General features: G+C 34.9%; 1 protein-coding gene and 1 pseudogene across 1 annotated transcript in view; both read right to left on the reverse strand.

The window, feature by feature from the left end:
- Nucleotides 1–558: 558 nt before the first annotated feature.
- IFNAR1 (interferon alpha and beta receptor subunit 1) overlaps nt 559–20796 on the reverse strand; it is a 41714-nt gene continuing 21476 nt past the window's right edge. The window contains exons 7-11 of the mRNA XM_074214079.1: nt 18578–18774; nt 18324–18478; nt 16891–17044; nt 8764–8903; nt 559–4512 (exon numbers count right to left, since the gene is read on the reverse strand). Of these exons, the coding sequence (XP_074070180.1) occupies nt 4291–4512; nt 8764–8903; nt 16891–17044; nt 18324–18478; nt 18578–18774 (868 nt within the window). The 3' untranslated portion in view covers nt 559–4290. The remainder of the gene's footprint in view (nt 4513–8763; nt 8904–16890; nt 17045–18323; nt 18479–18577; nt 18775–20796) is intronic.
- LOC141506895 (PRELI domain-containing protein 1, mitochondrial pseudogene) lies at nt 8910–16884 on the reverse strand (annotated as a pseudogene).

Raw genomic sequence — 20796 nt, forward strand, 5'->3', positions numbered from 1 at the left:
GTAAGAAATCTTGAGTGGAGGAAGAGGATTTCCAGTCCCATTTCTTCAGATCTATCCCTTATTTCCTTCCTTGTTACATTCTTAGTTTATAAGCATTACTATATATTCCATCCTGCTCAAGTGCCCTGCTCTGCCCCCTCCAGTCACTTTCAACTTACTTCCAGTGACTGGGCAAACTCAGTCTATCACTTCTTGTAGGGTCAGGGGTGAGGAATAGAGCAATTAATGCCACTTGGGGATCCCTACAATTGAGCCTTATGTCAAAAGGCCATAGGTTTGCTTGTGTTCATGCAGCGGGGTGGTAAGGAGACTGAATTGGAGCTCTTCTTGTGGATTCAGCTGTAGCTACTCTATATATATAGTACAGAATTTCCTTCTTTAAAAGAAACTTGAAAGGTTTTAGGGTTGAAGTTTGTAGAACCCTGTCTTTTTTTCTGGTCTCATGTTATCTTCCAATTTTTTTCTTTTAAAAATAAAATTAAATGCCTAGAATATATTGAAAATAAAGTCAAAAGATTTTTGTCCTCCACACTCCAACAAAGCATAAACATTTATCATGTTTCTCAACCAATTTTTTATTAACTTTAATTTCCTCATGTTTAAAACATAGACAATAACACTTTGTTCAAAAAGGTGAAACTCTTTCAGCATCTGATGCAAGAATTCCATAGCTATTTTTTTTCTAGTCTTATTTAAATATCAAAGATCCTGCTAACCTCTCATAATCTAGTTTTGGATATATTTGGAATGTATCACTTCTTTGACTCAGCACTATTTTACTGGCTCTTAGTATTAAAAAAAGACCTATCAATTCTTGATTTATATTTGACTCAAAAGGAACGATGTGAACCATGCAGATTGCCAATATCTATGACTTCAGATTATTCTGATTTATGTCCTAAAACACATACTTATTCATCATTTCAGATGAGGCCTCATGTGAAATAGAAAGAACAATACTTCAAGTACTCCAAGAATCGGAATATTGAATGCTAATACCAATTTTGCCATTAACTTTAAATAATCTCTAGGGACTTCCTTTTTTGTAAAATGGTGGGGAGATTAATTAGAAAGTTAGAAATTGGGGGCAGCTAGGTGGCGCAATGGATAAAGCACCAACCCTGGAGTCAGGAGGAACTGAGTTCAAATCAGACCTCAGACATCTAATAATTACCTAACTGTGTGGCCTCCTGCAAGTCACTTAACCCCATTGCCTTAAATAAAAAAGTTAGAAATTAGAAGTCACTAATTTCATTAATTTTATGATACTGATGGAACATGCAATAAAGGACCTAATGGATGGCAGAATTAAGAAAACATACAGGTCCCCTTCTTATCCCCCTCTCTATAAACATCTTTTTTTTTTTTTGTTGTTGCTTAGGGGAAGGATTGTCATTTCACTGACATGGAATATTGTTTTAAAACTTGAAATCCCCAGTTCTCAAACTTTCTCCCAAGGATCCTTTTAAGATTGACAATTTTCTAGAGCTCCTCTAAATTTTAATATCCCTATTTTCTCCTCTCTCACAAAGTTAATATTTCTTTGCAGCCTTAGGGGTGAAGCCTATTTCTTCATCCAGTAGAAACAATATATTGTGCTTTTAAAAAAGAGCAAATACAGCCAAAATTGCTAAGTATGACTATTCTTCCATGACTATACACCATTGGTGCTCTTGGCTATTAGAATGCCCCAGTCCATTCTCCTAAGTCATTTCAGGCATTTATAGGCCTCTAGTAATTTACAGGATAAACCCAGCAATCTCAATGAAGTTAAAATCAATTTGGTTTGTATCACTGAGAAGAAGTTGCCTTTATCTAACAAGGTGAACCAAATGTGTCTCAGAGAAACACCAAGTGATGCAAAAGTGGCTTCTGATGAAGAGTTCATCAGAATGGATATGTATTTCTTTGCAATTCAGAATGGAATATATATACCTAAAGTAAATTATAAGTTGTCTTCTCATATTTTAGCAAACTAAGTTATACATTCAAGTAGTTCCAGGGCCCTCTGGGGAGTAAACATGTAGCATGTGAACATTATCAATAAAAAAACATTTATTAAAAACTGGTTATGTGCCAGGCAGTTTGCTGGCACATATAAGACAACACAATAAAACAGTTTCTGCCCAAAGAAGCTTATATTTTGTAGCAAATTATATGTACAATATATACGAAAGTATATGAAAAATAAGTCTATACAAAATGTATATATATATATATATATACAATAAATTTATACCAGGGAAGTTTCAAGTTAAAATTAGTTCTCTTTAAGTACTCAAAATGGCTATGGAGTCTTCGGAACTGGTCTGTGCTCTAATATAGGCCTAAGAAATCTTGTAATCCGAGTAGCTAGAAAAAGGAAAAAATGCTGCCTTACTTTCCAAGGGGCTAGGCTAAATGATTTCCTGAGGTTGCTTCAGAAATGCAGGCCCAGTCAATGCTATCTGGACTGTTTCCCAACACTTCATATGGGGGCAGCAGAATATGTGGAAAAATTTCCCTAACAGTCAAATTTTGGTTATCTCTATTAGCAGAGAAGTGACATGGGATAATGTTAAGAGTAGACACCACAGAAATAATTTATTAGGAATGAACAATTTTTAAAAAAATAAACCTGGGGGCAGTTAGGTGGCACAGTGGATAGAGCACTTGCCCTTGGAGTCAGGGGAACCTGAGTTCAAAACTGGTCTCAGAAACTTAACAATTACCTGGCTGAGTGATCTTGGGCAAGTCACTTAACTCTACTGCCTTAAATAAATAAAAATTAAAAAAATAGGCTTGCATTTTCCTTAGGCTAATACAAAAAGTACTTTTCTTGAGCATGTTCATTGGCTGAAGAGTAGAGGGAAATGGCCTGAAAATTGTGGTGTAGCAGACAGAAGCCACCTTATATCTAAAAAGAGGAAGCAGTTAATTTAATAAAAGATCAAGCAATATGCTAATCATATTATTTTTCTTTAACTGGAGTAATTTCCTAACAACTGAAAATTTTAATCTTTGAAATACATTACTTGTTACTTAGACTACCTAAGGCAAATCACACATTTTGGGGACAGGTTTCCTCCACTATGAAACAAGGTGGTTAGCTAGCTTCTGCCAGTTCTAAATCTGATATAGTCCTATTCTATTTCTTCCTTTTGATCCTATAGTTCTATCTTCAGTATCATGGAATAATGAAGATTTCTACAGAGGTAGCAAAACATTTCAGAAAAAAATTCTGGTCTTAAAGAGACTGAAAAGCTAGGTTTGAATCCTGCTTTATACTTGATACTATGCTATGACACAGGGAGGTCACTTAATTTCTCACAGCCTAAAATCTTAACTAACTTTATCTGTAAGTTTGTTAAATAGAAATATTAATACTTGTACTGGCTAGTTCACAGGCCTCAAAGCATGATATAAATCTGAGTTATTATCATTGGTGTCTCCATAGATTCACTAATAAACTTTGAAAAGTATTTTTCTGAGTAAATAATCCATATTCTTGTCATTTTAGGCATATAAAATCCAATAAAAAGTTATAACTCTAGTAAATTAATAACCAAGACAGAAATATGGACTAGAAATAGACTTCAGCTGACTTGTCAGAAAAAGGAAAAAATGCTGCCTTACTTTCCAAGGGGCTGGGCTAAATGATTTCCTGAGGTTGCTTCAGAAAGCTATGATTCTTATTATAAAGATACTGAAAGGATGTTAAAGGATGTTTAAAGAAGTTAAATACAAAGTCAGGGGATATTCAACTTGAGAATTCCAGTCTTGGGGTTCAAAAGACTTTCTTTTTCTGCTACTTAAGGCTATTTTAAAACAAAACAAAACACTGATTTTAACTGGCTCCCAATGAAACTGGGTAGAGAAGACTGATGGCATGCTATTTAGAGTTTTTCCTCAGTAGTCTTCCTAGATGACTGTCTTAGAAGTAGAAAAGAGCAGTTAAAAAAGATTTTGCCTTATTACTCATTCAAAAGTTACATTTCTCTTCTGAAAGTTAAGACAATTTAATATTAAATAAAAAAGATAACTATTTGACCACAACATGATAAGCAGCATAATGAATACAGTGAATATCTTGAGCCATAAAATAACAAACAGTAATATTTAGAAGTCATTTAAAGAGGCAGGTGTCCAACTTCTGGATATAACTTAAAAGACAGAACCTTGAAGACATTTTTATTAAGAGGAGCAATATATTTCATAGTTATACATCTTTAAATGCCAGGAGTTTTACTTTTAAATAGAAAAGTATTAAGAATTTGGGGGGTTTAAAATCTAAGGTTAGACTCCCAGTATTTATTGTTGCATAGTTTCCTGTTGTGTTTCTTCAATCATTTTACTGTTACTGGTTTCATCCTCATTGGAACAGTTTCCTGAATCATGATTGTCTTGCTTCCTGCAAATATCATTTTTATTTGTTTCTTCTAACAAAATGATATTTATTTTTTCAATTATACAACTTTCTGTTTGCTCTTCTGAAGTGACAAGAAGATTTTTCAATGGCTTATCAGAGAAATCCTAATAAAGAAAATGAACAGGAAAAAAATTTAACATTATTGAGTTAATATGGTTTTTAAACATTCCTATCACTCATTTTTAGATATATAAATTCAAAAAAATCTAGAAATTTTAGTCAAATTCAAAAAATGGAGACTAGAAAGCTTTAAATTAAAAGTAATAGTCTTTGGTCTTTGTTCAAACTCCACAATTCTTTCTCTGGATCCAGATGGTATTCTCCATTGCAGATACCCCAAAATTGTGCCTGATTGTTGCACTGATGGAATGAGCAAGTCTATTAAGGTTGATCATCACCCCCATGTTGCTGTTAGGGTGTACAGTGTTTTTCTGGTTCTGCTCATCTCACTCAGCATTAATTCATGCAAATCCTTCCAGGCTTCTCTGAATTCCCATCCCTCCTGGTTTCTAACAGAACAAGTGTCCCATGACATACATATACCACAGTTTGTTAAGTCATTCCCCATCTAAAGGACATTCACTTAATTTCCAATAGAAAGTTTTAAATAATTTAGATTAAACCACTTCTTACATTTAGGATCTCAGGTAACCATAATGGAAAGGGTTGTTATTTGAAATAATAATCAGCATTCCATTTTTGATCTCTGTGTTTTCTCATATAACTTCTCTCATTCCTAGAAAAAGGTGATTTTAAACTATTACCTCTTGTGCTAAAAGCTTCTTTTGAGTCTCCTGGTACTCAGGGCTCTATGCGTCTCAAGCTGCATTTCCTAAACTGTGCAGATGTACAGATTACACAGAGGGTGGTGAGGGCAGGAATTGTTTTGTTTGGTTATTGTAGCTTAGGTTTAGTGTCTTGTTCATATTAAGGGCTTACTAAAAGTCTACTGAATTGTACTGGATCTGAGAATACAAAAATTAAAAAAAAAAGTCCTCACCCTCAAAAAACTTGCATTCTACTAAAGAAGGAGCATGATATAACCTTAGATAATGTGGAGAAGCAGCTAGGTGGCACAGTGGATAGAGCACCGGCCCTGGAGTCAGGAGTACCTGAGTTCAAACCCGGCCTCAGACACTTAATAATTACCTAGCTGTGTGGCCTTGGGCAAGCCACTTAACCCCATTTGCCTTGCCAAAAAAAAAAAAAAAGATAACGTGGGCAGCTAGTTGGCACAGTGGAGTTGGGTCTGGAGTTTGTTAGACTATTTTCATGATGTCAAATCCAGCCTCAGACACTTACTACAGGGCAAATAATTTAATTCTGTTCACCTGTTTCCTCATCTCTAAAGTAAAATAGGGAAGAAAATGGCAAACAACTCCAGTATGTCTGTCAAGAGAACCCCAAATGTGGTCTTGGAAAATTGGACAGAACTGAAATGATTTTGCAAAAACATCAAAGTATAATACAAAACATAATACAAAGGCTGTGATGGGGTAAACTAAATATCCAAATTACTTTAGGAAATTTAAGGAGGAAAAGGTCACTTTTAATCAGTTTAGAGGAGTCTTTTTTTTTGTTTTTGTTTTTTGTAAGGCAATGGGGTTAAGTGACTTGCCCAAGGTTGGAGACTGGATTTGAACTCAAGTCTTCCTGACTCCAGGACTGGTGCTCTATCCACTATGTTACCTAGCTGCCCCTAGAGAAGTCTTCATTAAAAAAAAAATATGGCATCCAAGTAGAGCTTTGAAAGAATTTTCCTTCCTAAGAAGAACTTTATGATTCTATAAGGCACAGATGAGGAAGGAAAGTGTCCAAGATCTGAGGGATGATGTTTGATGAGTAGCTAACTGAGCAAAGGACAGCTGATAACAAAACATTAGGGGTTTTAGAAACTAGCTAAGGAGATTTTATTTTGTTCTTGAAGCAAATGGAGAGTCAGTGAAGGTTTCTGAGTAGGGAAATGGCATATTCAGACAAGTCTTAAATAGACATTTTAGAAGTTCTATAAAGGATGGAATAGAGAAGGAAGACAATATAAGCAGAAAGACTTATTATAGATTATAATAATTCAGATGAAACATAATTAGAGCCTGAACTAGGCTAGTGGCAGCATGAGTAAAAAAAGAAATATCAGGACTTGGCAAATGATTTAATGTGGGAGAAGGGAGACAGAAAAGTCTGGGTAAATGGGGTATCAATAAAGGTAGAGAAATTATGAGAAAGAAAAGGTTTAAGGGGAAAGAATATGATTTAAGTTTTGGACATGTTAGATTTAAGGAGGCAGAAAGATAGACAATAGACACCTGGAAATGTGGTGCTTGAGTACAGGGAAAAGAATATTTAGGATCAGATGAAAAAAATCAAAGGAAACATAGTGGAAAAAAGATCTGGAGGACACTCATAACTAAAGGATAGGAAGATGAACTGGAGAAATAAACCAACAAGGAACACACAATTACGGGAAGAACCAAGAAAGACTAGTGTCAGAGAAGGCAACAGAGAAGAAAATGTTCAAATGGAAGAGTTAATTGATAGTGTAGACTGCTGAAAGGGAAAAGAAGGTGAAGACCAAGGAAAAACTATGGCTGTGCTCTATGTAGAATAATGTAGTCTTTTCCCTAAAATGTACTGAGAATCAATTGGGTAAAAGGACCTGAAGACTCAGGCCAATGGTATATAAATATATACAAAAAGGGAGCTTCCTGACAACTATAAAATTAAATTCAGGGCACAAAGTGATCATTTGTTTTCTTTTACAGATTTCTAACTATAGGTTATCATGTGCAACAGAAGGGCAGGGAAGCTATCCCTAAATGAATAAATAGTTTATCCTTGTTTGATGTCCTTTTCTTGCTGGGAATATCTTTCCCCTGCTATGGCTAAATAAACCCCTTTTGTTAATTCCCAGGTGTTCTAGGAGTAATTAACTTTAGTCCAATTTCAAGCCTGAGTAATCAGGTTGACTAGAATCAGGTCTGACCTATTACAGAAGTGATGAAGACATTAGCCTTGGCAATGGCAAGGGTCTCTTGTGCTCAAAGAAAGAAACAAACATTAAGAGGATGAGAGATGATTCAGGATGTGGAAGAAGGAAGATGAGCTCCAAAGATCTACTTCTCAAGGTAAGAGAACAGGTCATTTGCTGGAAATGGGGGGGGGGGGGCATAAAATTGTCTTCTTTGAGAGGAGAGATTATTTAATTTTTTTTGTATTATCAATGTCTAATATGACATCTTGTATTTAATAAGCTAGAGCTTATTAAATGTTTGCAAAATGTTTGTGAACTGAGTTGGAAGGTTTGGAATAGTTGCTGTGGAAAATGTTAGAGAAGAACAAAAATTATTGCTGTATTTCAATGAGGGCCTAGTTGAGATTAGGTAATAAGAGCTTCTTGCTGACCAATTCTACACAGATCCATCACTTATATGTTGGGGATTACCTAGGCTGGGAATGGCAAAGGATCAAGAGTGAAGAGCAGAACCTTGATGAACTAAGTATGGTCAGGTTCGAAGTGAGCAAAGAAAGGGAGATAGATTGGGGTAATGGACCAGGACAATAGTGAAAGACTAAGGAACTAGAGTTGTAAAATGTAGATAGAGGTGATTTAGCAGCTTCAAGACAATGGATAGAGGAAGTATAAGAAACCGGTGATCAACAAGGTGAATTTTAAAGGTGGCAATTAGGGATGATAGTATGTAAATAAGACTGCTCCCGTAAAGTAGAAACAGAGCTCATGGGATTTAAGAAGATTCATTAACTGGAAGGTCACTAAGGATCATTAATTATGAAGCTGATAGGGAATAGGGAAAAAAAATCTGTGTCCTTAAGTATCAAATTCATTAATGAAGGAAGATAACCTTGTTGGTATCATCAACTGACTTCCAGGACACTCTGATTTGGTTTAAAAATCAACTAATATTTGCCCAAAGCAAATGAGTATTTACAATTTTATTTTAATCACATAGTATATTTTATATTATTGATAGAGACCCAGTTGTATGCCAGCCTTTTCGTTATCATAACCATGAATACTTATTTATTATTTTCATTTCCACAACATATTTCAAAAACTTAAAATAAAAATTAAGTACCACAGATATCAATTTGTCAGAGGATTATGAAACTTTATAGCAAATCCTGATATCTTTATTATTTCTATGTATTCATCTATTATGTATTATATCATTTATATGTTTACTATTACTTAGAGGAAATGCTCAAACCAGTCTGTGAGAGTTTCTGCAATACATCTTAAATATTCTATTGAAATCTAACATCCTAATTTTTCTTGAAGGATCAAATTTTGTACATTCTTTATCCCTCCAAAATAAGAGCAAAAAAGTACTACATACCTCATCCATATTTGAAGGAAGTTTGCAAGATGGATAGAACACATATTTTACACATTTTAGTATAAGTTTTAAAGCAAATACGCTCAGTCCCAGGACAAATAAAAGACAAATGACTATAATCCAGTATTTTTGTTGTTCACCTAAAAAAAATGCAATTCAAGTAAAATAATTTACAGATAGGGAAAAAATGAGTCATACTATATCTATCTATCTATCTATCTAATTGCTGCCCTTATACCAGGAATTTTCTAATATACTATTGTAATCACCCAGTGAGCCTTCCCTTGTAGCAAATTTAATGGGTGCCTCCCTTTGCCCTTAAAAAAACCAAACCAACAAATTTATAGCATTCTATAGGGGAGCCATCTATGTAGGACTGGCTTCCAGTCTGTATTACTCATCTACTGAGAATCTCCTGGTAGGCTGCTTAACTATTAGAGTTGATAGCATTGGTACTTCACACCTAATAGAAGTTGGGGAGGATTTCAATCAGTAGCTCCCTTGGATAAAGATTTTTTTCCTAATCCTATATGATTCCAGTGGAACTGTTGCTCCTCACATAGAGTAGGAATTGAACCAGTTAGAGTGTGACTATGGTCTTTAAGTCTTCCTTTAGCAAAGATTTGTGAATTTTCAAAGGCCTAGAGAAAATGTATTTACCACATAAATTGATGCCATCCCTAGAGCAGCATTAGTTAATAGAAATGAAAAGTGCAGGCATTAGATAATTTGAATACTCTCTGGAGAAAGACATCCAAAAAGATCAGTGTAGGCTGTGTGATTAGACAGTGTCCAGTGCAGAAGTGAAAAATGAAACCACTAAAGCAGAATTGCCAAATTGTATCATGCCTTGATGAGGCAGCCTTTCAATGGACAAAAACTATGGTTAAAAGAAATTCACTTCATTAAAAGTAAGAAATTCAATTCTGTTATAACCACACTGTAAAATTTTTTTTATTTCATTTTCCCTTTTCTATGTGTAATGCAAATAGCAACCTTTCCCAAGACAGGATCGATGAGTAGGGTTGATGAGTCTATGAATATGAGAAGGCAGAACTCTTCAACTGAAAAGTGACACTTCTCCTAGCTATGAATTTAGAAAAACTATTTTGACTAGGTAAAGGACAGTGTGGTGCAGGTCCCCAGTCTTGAGACTTCAGCTGAGTATTGCCAATAGCATCTATGCTAGGCAAACAGAAACAATATTTTTTTTACCTATGAGTTATTTCTTCTTTTAAACAATATTTTTGATATAATCTTAATAGACATATCACTTAAAGTTTAATGACTTTTTTTGAGTACCATTCTAAATTACTTTCTGGAGTGATTAGAACATTTCACAGCTCCACCCCAGTACCTTGTCCTGCAGCCATCTCTGTAAAAAATTGTCTTTTTCATTTTTGTCTTCTTTGTTAACCCAGATAGTTAAAAACAGAACCTCAAAGCTGCCTTAGTTTTCATTTTTCTTATTATTAGTAAGGTGTAACATTGCTTTTTTTTTTCAAAGGTTTTTTCAAGGCAATGGTGTAAGTGGCTTGCCCAAGGCCACACAGCTGGGTAATTATTCAGTGTCTGAGGCAGGATTTGAAGGCAGGTACTCCTGACTCCAGGGCCAATGCTCTATCCACTGCTCCACCTAGCCTCCCCAAGGTATAACATTTCTAAAGATAGATGTTTATAGTTTGGGTTTTTCCTCCTGTAAACTGTCTGTTCACTCATCTTATTGGGGGAATTATCTATTGGGGGAATAGATTTTGTCCTTACATATAAAATCAGTTACTAAAACTATAGACATTAGCCCTTTATCAGAGAAATTTGCTACAAAGATTTTTCCCTAGTTAACTATTTCCTTTTTAATTACACCTGCCCTGATTTTGTTTGAAAATAAGCTTTTCAATGCTATGTAATCAATACTGTCCATTTTAACTCCTGTGATTTTCTCTATTCATTGGTCAAGAATTCCTCCCCTATCCAAAAATGTTTTGGGCTTCAATGTGACCTTTTATATCTAGGTGATGTATCCATTTGGAGTTTGTTGTGTTCTATTATGTAAATTTATTGTCTAATTCTAATTTCTGTCAAATTCCTTACCACTTTTCCCAATAGTTTTTTTTAAAATATTGAACCCTTACATTAGCAGTTAAGGTCTTTGAATTTACGAGAAAAATTCTGTTACTTTTTTCAATTTTGATGGATCTTAGTCTATCCTACTAAGCAGCTTATTTTTAAACCATTACCAAATAATTTTGATAATTACTAATTTGTTTGTAATTACTAATTTGTTTGAATATTGTTTTTTGTGGCTTTAAGAAGTTTAATTGGCAAAATTTATTGTTACATTTAGTTACATTTTCATCTTTGTAGGCATAATGAAGTGATAAGCATTGATATTTGTTTTTTATTAATGTCTTTGTTTTAAAAATATTTTATTTGTTTTTCCATCTACATGCAACAGTAGTTTTTACCAATCATTTTTTTGCAAGGTTTTACATTTTTCTCTCCCCCCCCCCCCCAACAGAAAGCAATCTGATATAGGCTCTACATTTATAGCCATGCTAAACAACCCAGGTTTTCTGACTTCAGGTTTTGTACTCAATAGTTTTAGCAATTTGATGCACTTTTTATTTTCCGTTTTATTAAATCTCTTCTTTGACTTTCAGACTTGCTATATTGGAATACTATAACGGTATTTATTTGGAGACTTCAGATTTGTTACTTTTTATATATTTTTTAAGTTGTATGCCAACTTCACTGCTGATGAAAGTTTTTAGAGAGCTATTTTTTGCTAAAACACTGTGTTGTTATATCCTAAGTTTTGATATGTTGTGTCATTATCATTTTGAAATTATCTAATGTTTCTGTGATTTCCTTTTGTATCCACAAATTCTTTAGGATTAAATTCATCTCTAATTTTCATACCTTTCTTCAAAAGTCATTTATGAAACATAATTTTTATGAGTTGTGGTTAAAAACCAATGGGCTTATGAAAATTTATTCCCTGATAAATGGTAAATTTTTATGAAGATGCCATATATAGCTGAGAATAGGCATGTTCTTTTTTATTTCTGTTCAGTAACAACTAAATAGCCATCAATTCTATTTTTTTAAAACAAATTCTATTCTTTTCCCTTAATTTAGTTTATCATATAGCATATTGCCTGGCACAAAGTTGGTACTTGATAAGTGTTTATTGATTGTTTGAAGGTCTTTCTATTTTATCATTTTGTTAATTTGGTTATATCTAAAAGGGATGCATTATAGTCCTCAAATATTAGTCTTAACAACAATTTCTTCTTGTAAGTTGCTTAACTTTTCCTTCAAGTACATAGATGCCATGCAATTCAATGATGACATTAAATACTGATATTAACTCATTTTCTATCTTGGCTTTATGTATAATGTGGTTTCTTTATCTCTTTTAAGAGAGAGAAAGAGAAACAGACAGAGGCAATGAAATAAAGTCACAGAGAGAGACAGTCAGAATAGAAAAGAAAGTTAAGAATTTGTGATTGGGTTCTGGGTGAGGGAAAGAGAAGAGGAATAGGAATAGGGGAGTCAAAGCAATCTGACAGAAACTAGGTATGGACTAATTTCCCATTGTAAGGTGATAAATTAGAGGAACAAAGAAGAAATTACCTATCATAGTTATGGGAGATAGATAAGGAAAGAGTTCATTAACAAACAAGAGATAGGGAAGATATCAAAGAAGGAAAAATGAACAATTTTGATGAAATAAAATGAAAATGTTTTTATACACACAAAATCAAATTTAGCTAAAATTAGAAGAGAAGCAGCAAATAGGTATAAATCTTTGTGGCATATTCTCTGATAAAAGTCTTATATGTATAAGACATGTAGGGAATGGACTGACATGTACAAGAATAGGAATCATTCCCCAAATAATAAATGGTCAGAGGATATGAACAGGTATTTCTTTCCTTTTCCTCCTGTCTAAGTCTCTGTTTTCTTTCATGGATTTTCATCCAGGTCAAAGCCATTAATTAATATTCCCCAAGGCTCTGTCTTGGGCCCTCTTCTCTTCTCCCTCTATTTCTCATTAGCTCCTATGGATTCAATTATCATCTTTATGTACATGATTCTTAAATCTATTCAGCTTTGACCTCTAGTCTCAAATCTCCAAGTGCTTATTAGACATCTCAAATTGGATGTCTCTTGAACATCTTAAATTTAAGATGGTCAAAACTGAAATTATTATCTTTCCCCTCAAAACTTCCCCTCTTCTGAATATTCCTAGTGCTATTAAAGCCTTTAGAATTATCCCAGTCACTGAGGCTCAAAACCTAGGTATCATTCTCAATTTCTTACATTCTCTCATTTCCCCGATCCAATCAGTTGCCAAGTCCTATTGATTCTTTCTTTCTTTCTTTCTTTCTTAGGACTGAAAATTGATTTTTAATGATAAATTACAACTTGGACACTGGGTGGGTAACAAGGACAAGAGCTGGATTGTCTATGGGCTTGCATTGTGCTGATGGTCTGCTCAGGGACTGGGGCTCTGGGACCAATGCCAGGTCTTGCTAAAAGGCTCACAGCCTTGGGAACTGGCAATCTGGGAGGGCAGCAGGGCTTTTTTTTGTTGTAGGAAAAGCAGTATGGTGACTCCTTTAAACATAATGTTGCTGCTGCTGTTGCTGCTTCTTGGTGGCCGCCTTGCTGGCCAGGTCCTTAGCCTTCTCGGTAGCTGCCAGGGCAGTTTCCTTCGCCTTTTCAGTTGCTTCCTTAGCTGTTTCAACAAGTGTCTTAGAAGGAGCTTCACCTTGCAGTTTGGCCAAGATGTACTCAAAGCCTCTGATGGTCTTGGTCACATTACTTTTGAATCTAGCTAGGCCGAACTCCTGTACAGCTCTGGAAACCCCAAACAAACTAGAGGAGACCCAGGCTTCTCTTCTGATTTCAGTCCAGCCACTGTTTTCAGGGCTCACACAGTAAACACATCTTTCCTCCACCACCATCAGCCGGGCATGGTTGATGTTCCAGGTGAAAGTGGACATGGTCTGGTTCTGTGGGTCCACGATAGAGTCCTCGAGTATGTACACTGAGTGGGCTACATTAGCAGGAAAGAAGCGCTCCGCCAGCGGGGCATCCTGTTGGTCTTGGTCAGAAGTCACCTCCCGGTGCACAATATCCTCCGTCAGCACGTTTGCTGCAGGGGTTGGGGTAGGCTGCCAGAAGGCGGCGAACACTTGGTCCCAGGAGCTCCAGAGCTTGCTCTGTCCCAACAAGTACTTCACCATTGTCCCGGTGGGGGTCGGGGCTGTGTCGGGGGGCGCAGCATGGAGGGGTGGGGGGGGACAGAAGGGTCGCTGGGGTCTCGCTCTCCGTCACCGCCCCAGAGCCGCCACGAGGGGGTGTTGGGCGGCTCGCTGATTATTTCTAACACCTCTTATATAGGACCACTCTACTTCCTCATCTCAACATTTTTACTGGCTATACCTCTCAATTGACATTCTCTCTTCATGTCTGCTTCTTGGCTTCCTTGGTTTCTTTCAGGTCTCAGCTAAAATCTCACCTTATAAAAAATAATTCCAGGGGTGGCTAGGTGGTGTAGTGGATAGAGCACCGGTCCTGGAGTCAAGAGTACCTGAGTTCAAATCTGACCTCAAACACTTAATAATGACCTAGCTGTGTGGCCTTGGGCAAGCCACTTAACCCCATTGCCTTGAAAAAAAAATTAAAAAAAAAATAATTCCCAATTTCTCTTACATTTTAATTATTTCTTTGATATACATCTTGTATGCAAATGGTTGTTTGCATCTTGCCTCCCCCGTTAGATTGTGAGCTCCTAGGGAGCAAGGATTGTTTTTTGCTTTTCTTTGTATCCCCAGAACTACTGACATAGTGTCAAAAGAAAAAATATTAATACATTTTAAAAAGAGTGGTCTTTAATCACTTCATTAAGAACAAAGCCTACTATACTAATTTTTCCTTTATTAATTTAGTAAACAGACTGGTAGATTTGAGAAATGCTGGAGACACAGTAATCCTAAATTTCAAAAAAGCATCATGATGGACTTTTTCTTTGGTGGGGAGTGAACAGCAGAGGTAAGGAGCACAGACTAAAGGGGAGGGGTGGCTAGGTGGCACAGTGGATAGAGCACCAGCCTTATAGTCAGGAGTACCTGGGTTCAAATGTGACCTCAGACACTTAATAATTACCTAGCCCTGTGGCCTTGGGCAAGTCACTTAACCCCATTGCCCTGAAAAAAAATCTAAAAAAAAAAAAGACTAAAGGGGGGGAGCTAGGTGACACAGTGGATAGAGCACCAGTCCTGTAGTCAGGGGACCTGAGTTCAAATCTGACCTCAGATACTTAATAATTACCTAGCTGTGTGGCCTTGGGCAAGTCACTTAACTTCACTGCCTTGTAAGAACCTAAAAAAGAAAAAGACTAAAAGTGGGGCTTGCTTTAAGTTTTAAAGAAGAAAGGCATCATGGTATACATATAGAGTCTTTGAGTTAGAAAGATCTGGGTTCATGTCTTACCTCTGCCATTTACTAGCTGTATAACCTTAGACAAATCACTGAGACACTTAATACTCCAGGAAACTCTATATGACTATAAATTGTAGAACAGGTCCTGGTATGCAATGGTATGGTAGAAGTTCCTAATCAAAATTTCCTACATTGACAAAGTCATCCATTTATTTGGAAAAAAAATTAAGGAGTTACATTATGTGCTCATTTAATGTGGAGTTAAGTTCACATGATGTTTTAGATGGAAGACAACAGAATGCAGCAGATCTTGTAACAAAAGAGTACTATCAGAGAGAGGCCACAGTAGGAATCTGAGTTAAAAGGTAATACCCTTGACTATATCTCTCATGCTGCCCATGTGGTCAAGATGTCGAGATAGAGGAACAAAACAGTTTAGAGGATTTAGAACTGGATGAAGTACAGTAGTCATTAATCAGCCCAATCAGCAGAGCAAGGGTGTGGGGTTGCCAAGGTGGGGGGGGAAGCCTTGAAATTCAATAAATTTAGCAGCTTTTAAGGGCAAATTAAATGTTTGAACAAATGGAGTATGAGAATATTATAAAAATCCAAGTGGCCCTTGGCAGGGAAAAAATCTTAGAGGAAGCACTCCTGTGGAATAAAGAGCAAGACAGGCTAAGAGACGAGTTTAACAAAAAGTAATGTTTACACTCATAGCATCTCAGAGTTAGATGGGATTCTTGGCTGTCATCTAGTCCAACCCATACCTGAGCAAGAATATACACTATAATTATGCCTAATGAGTAGTGATCCAGTCAATCCTTAAAGACCTCAACTGAAAGATCCCAAGCCTAACTAGGTGCATCAAGAGTGACTTTGCCTCTTTATATCTTCCAAACATTAATCCTATTTCTGCCCTATGAAGTAAAAAAAATATTCCTCTTCAAGCAATCCTATATGCTGAAAATTAGAAACAACATAACAAAGTGATAAACCAGAAATCTTAATTATACTAAGAAATATGCAAGAGATTTCAAGGAGCTTATTTGTTAAGTTGGATATTAAGAATTGAGAGGTAAAAAATATGTGGTCATTGGTTGAAATAATATAGAATCCACTATTAACTGTGGTTAACAGTAAAGTTCCAGAGGACTCAGGATGAAACATACTATTCCTTGCCAAAATAAGAGATTAACTCAGAACACAGAATGAAGCTATATTTTTGGATGTGAATAATGTGGAGATTTGTTTTGCTTTACTTACATATTTATAACTGGTTTTATTATTCTTTTTCTTTTTTCAATGGGTAGGAAAGAGGAAGAGGGAGGAAGAGAATTTGTGATGAAAGCCAAAATAAAATTGACTTAAAGAAAAAAATTATATGGTAAAGCATTTGGAAGACTTTACAAATATGTTAAATGACAGAAAAAAATGACAAATCACTGTCTTTAAGTAATTTCATAAATGTAACATGGAAAAAACTACCTAAAAGATGATTAATATAAATTTACTAATATATTTAAAGGGAGAAGAAAGGACATTTTAATAAAAATTATCAATAATCTAAATTTGTTTTTGTTCCATGAGATTGTGGATTCCTTTATATATCTGAATAAAATAATTTTTATCAAGTTCATTTGAAATACAGATACACACAAAAAAATCTCCACTGACCTGTTGTTAAAATTTTACTGCATACAACATTACTAAATTGACTGCTTCTGTTTCTCATATCATTCTCAAGAAGAGCTCTGACTTTGAAACAATATTGAACCATAGGCTGCAAATCAGAAATTTTAAATAATTTCTGTTTTCCTTCTATTTTGTTCTGTAAAGAAAAAAGGGGAAGTTTACATAAACATTTCAACATAGTAGTCAACTCTCAATTATACTGACATGAAATATTCATTTGGTGGATAATTTGTATCAAGTGTTTAATTCCAACTGATCTCAATTTAGCACTCAGCTTGGAGTCAGAAGAACAAGGACCCAAGTTCACAATATCTGGGCATGTAGCAGGCATAATAACCTAAATGTTGGTTGATTTTCCCTATATACTAAATCTAGTGTTAAGATGAACCTCATGAACCTCTTAAATTGGGAAATAATATCCTTTGGACATGTCACTTAACTCTCTAGGCTTCAATTTTTTCATCTGTAAACTGAGAGTAATTACATTTGTACAGCTTACCTCACAGGATTGTTGTAAAGATCAAATATATAAAGTGCTTTTTTTAATTATTATCTACTTTTATTCTGTCTGCCCTTGCATTAGGTGATAGGTGTTCCCTGAATACAAACTGCAAAGGTTGCCAATAACTATTGAGATGAGAAGTTAAATTTGTTCTGTCAAAAAATAAAGTTATGTAAACTAAGTTTACATAATGTATCATCTACTATTCTGGATTAATCCATGGTACTATTCCTTTTCTCAAGCATGATTAAGTGAAAGCTATATGTACTGAGCAATAACGACAGTAAATTCAGAAGATAAAGTGACTACATCACTTAAATTTGCTTAGACTTTCAACAGGAGGTAAGAAAAAATTCACATTTCCTATTCTTCCCTATCAGCATCTTTTTTTTTTTGTTTTGTTTTAGGGTTTTTTTGCAAGGCAAATGGGGTTAAGTGGCTTGCCCAAGGCCACACAGCTAGGTAATTAATTAAGTGTCTGAGACCAGATTTGAACTCAGGTACTCCTGACTCCAGGGCCGGTGCTTTATCCAATAAGCCACCTAGCTGCCCCCTCCTATCAGCATCTTAAGAAAATGTTTTTCTGATTCCTGTTTTATAGAAAAGCAATCTGAAGAAAGAGATTAACTAATGTTCTATACTATCTATGATATTTTCTCTGTTGTAACTGAGTTAATTTTATAGTCTTAAAGTTCAGGCATTACTCCACATATACAATTTCAAATAGTTAGGATGTAAACTCCTTGAGATAAGAGATTTTTTATTGTTACATTCCCAGGCTCCTGCACAATATCTGGGCATGTAGCAGGCATAATAACCTAAATGTTGGTTGATTTTCCCTATATACTAAATCTAGTGTTAAGATGAACCTCATGAACCTCTTAAATTGGTAAATAATATTTATGGTTTTTACCTCAATATTTGAAGCATTTTCCCAGTAAATAACTTCATAAATTAATGGATAATCGGGGCGCATTGACTTTTTTTCACCTTCTCCTGGAACACTAATGTAGACAGAGAATGAATCCTTGTTGGATTTCACTTCTATTTTTGGAGGTTCTATTCTGGCTATATATATATTTTATGGAGAAAAAACAAAAATTTCATTAGAAAAAACAAAACTGAAAAATACATCAACAAAGAAGAAATATAGCATTATCTGCTTACTTTTTATTGTATAAATTTTTCTCTCAGCAGACCAAAGAGATGTGATAGTTCCATTTGAAGCTTGTACTCGGAAATAATAAATTCCATCTGTGGTGATTTCTCCCGAGAAATCACAATGTCTCCTTACGATATTTTTACAATCAGATATAGTTTTCCATTTATCTGAATAGTCTTTTGGAATTCTTTTATGATAGCCCCTATAAGACAAAATTTAATTGGCTTTTTAAAAAGTTTAACAGTATTAGAACTTGATGAAGTTTAGAAATACTTTTACTTATAGCACTTATTTTTATCATTTAATAGTATAAACCAGGGCTGTCCAACCTTACTTTTAAAATTTTTTATTGAAACAATATACAATATATTTTGATTTGCCATTTTAGTGAGAGCTCTGCAGTAACTTGGCTGTTTACTAAAGCATTTAGTGAACTCACAGGGGACCACATAAAATTGAATGAGGGTGCATTTTGGAAAGCCCTAGTATAAGCAAATCAAAGATCCATAAATCAGATTTTTGAATGTCATTGACAAGATATCCCTGGCTTACTTTCAGTTTCTGAAAACAAAGCTATTATGTGTCCACTGTGTATAGACATATATGCATATATAATCTTAGGCAAGAGAAAACCTGCAATATTTATAGAAAAAAAAAGGTCCCTGTCCTTAAGAAGTTTATGGTCTATTAGGGGATGGGATAATGATTTAGAAATAGCTAATATAAAATAATAATTAAGTCCATTAGAGTGCTGGGTGAGATCTGAGAATGATCTGAGGAGGCTTCCTAGTTGTAGTGACATTTGAATTTTGTTTTATAGGATAAGTAAGAATACAAGAGAAGCATAAAGCATGTCAGTTACATGGAGCAATATAATATAAGGAACTATAATATAAGAAAAGGAAAAGGGGGTAGGAAATAATGAATGGTTCAGTTTGGTTGAAAATAAGAGTACATGGAGGGGAATAATATGAAATAAAGCTTGAGAAGTAGGTGTTAGATTGAAAATGGTTTCGAAACCAGGGAAAAGAATCCAAACTCTCGATAGATAATAAAGAGTAACTTGAAAGGTCTTGAACAGAGTAATGATGTCACCAAGTCAATAAGGAAAACAAGTCTGATCATGATGTGAAGGGCTACTTGAAGGGAGAAAGAATAGAGATAGAAGACTTGATTAGGAGCCTTTTGTAATGAACCCAGAAGGTAGGAAAGATTACCTGTACTAGGATAGTAGAAACAGAAATTGGAGAAGAAAAGATGGATTCAAGAGATATTATAGGGGCAGCTAGCTAGGTGGTGCAGTGGATAGAGCACTGGCCCTGGAGTCAGGAGTACCTGAGTTCAAATCTGCCTCAGACACTTAATAATTACCCAGCTGTGGCCTTGGGCAAGCCACTTAACTCCATTGCCTTGCAAAAAAAAAAAAAACCCAACCAAAAATAAACCCTAAAAAAAAAGATATTATAGAAGTAGAATCGATAAGACTTGGTAAATAATTAGAAGATACAAAAAACACTCAAAGTTTCTACATGGGGAAAATAGGATATTGGTGGTACCATTGAGAGATTATTGCTATAGACTCAAAGTTAAAAGGGACTTCAGAGATCATCTATTTCAATTTACAAAGCAAGTCTCCATTTATAACATCCTAGTAAGGACCACTCTTGTCTGTGGTTTGAAGACTATTAGTGATAGAGAACTAATTCTTTATGTCTCTCTAGCATTTTTCATTAACATCTGGATAATCTTTCTCTCCTCTTTCCTGTCTGACCATTCCTTTTCATTTACCTTTCCTAAATCTTTATTCATGTGGTATCTACAAGCAGTATTCCATAAGACTCTTTCCTGTGTCTTTTTCTCTTTTATTCCTCTCTTCTCTTAAATGGTGAGCTCCAAGGAGTTCAATTAGAATCTTTATGTAAATAATTTCTAGAGCTGTACAAAATGTTCCAAAAAGTCTTAGTGTATTTTTAAGTTTTAATAACATCAGAAATATAAATGATACAAACTTATAAAAAATTAAGTTATTTAAAATGTTGAAATATTTATATTTCTTATTTAAATTCACCATCATACACCATACATTGCTCTAGTTGGTATCTGAACTTTGTAAAAATTTTCATCAGTTGCTCCTCAGTGACTGAAAGTATTACATTCTAGCTTTAAAATCATCCAAAAATTGAATTGACCTTCACAAGAGAAATATCTAATGAAGATAGCTCAG

Source organism: Macrotis lagotis, chromosome 1 (genome assembly GCF_037893015.1).
Source record: "Macrotis lagotis isolate mMagLag1 chromosome 1, bilby.v1.9.chrom.fasta, whole genome shotgun sequence".
Classification (NCBI taxonomy): Eukaryota; Metazoa; Chordata; class Mammalia; order Peramelemorphia; family Peramelidae; genus Macrotis; species Macrotis lagotis.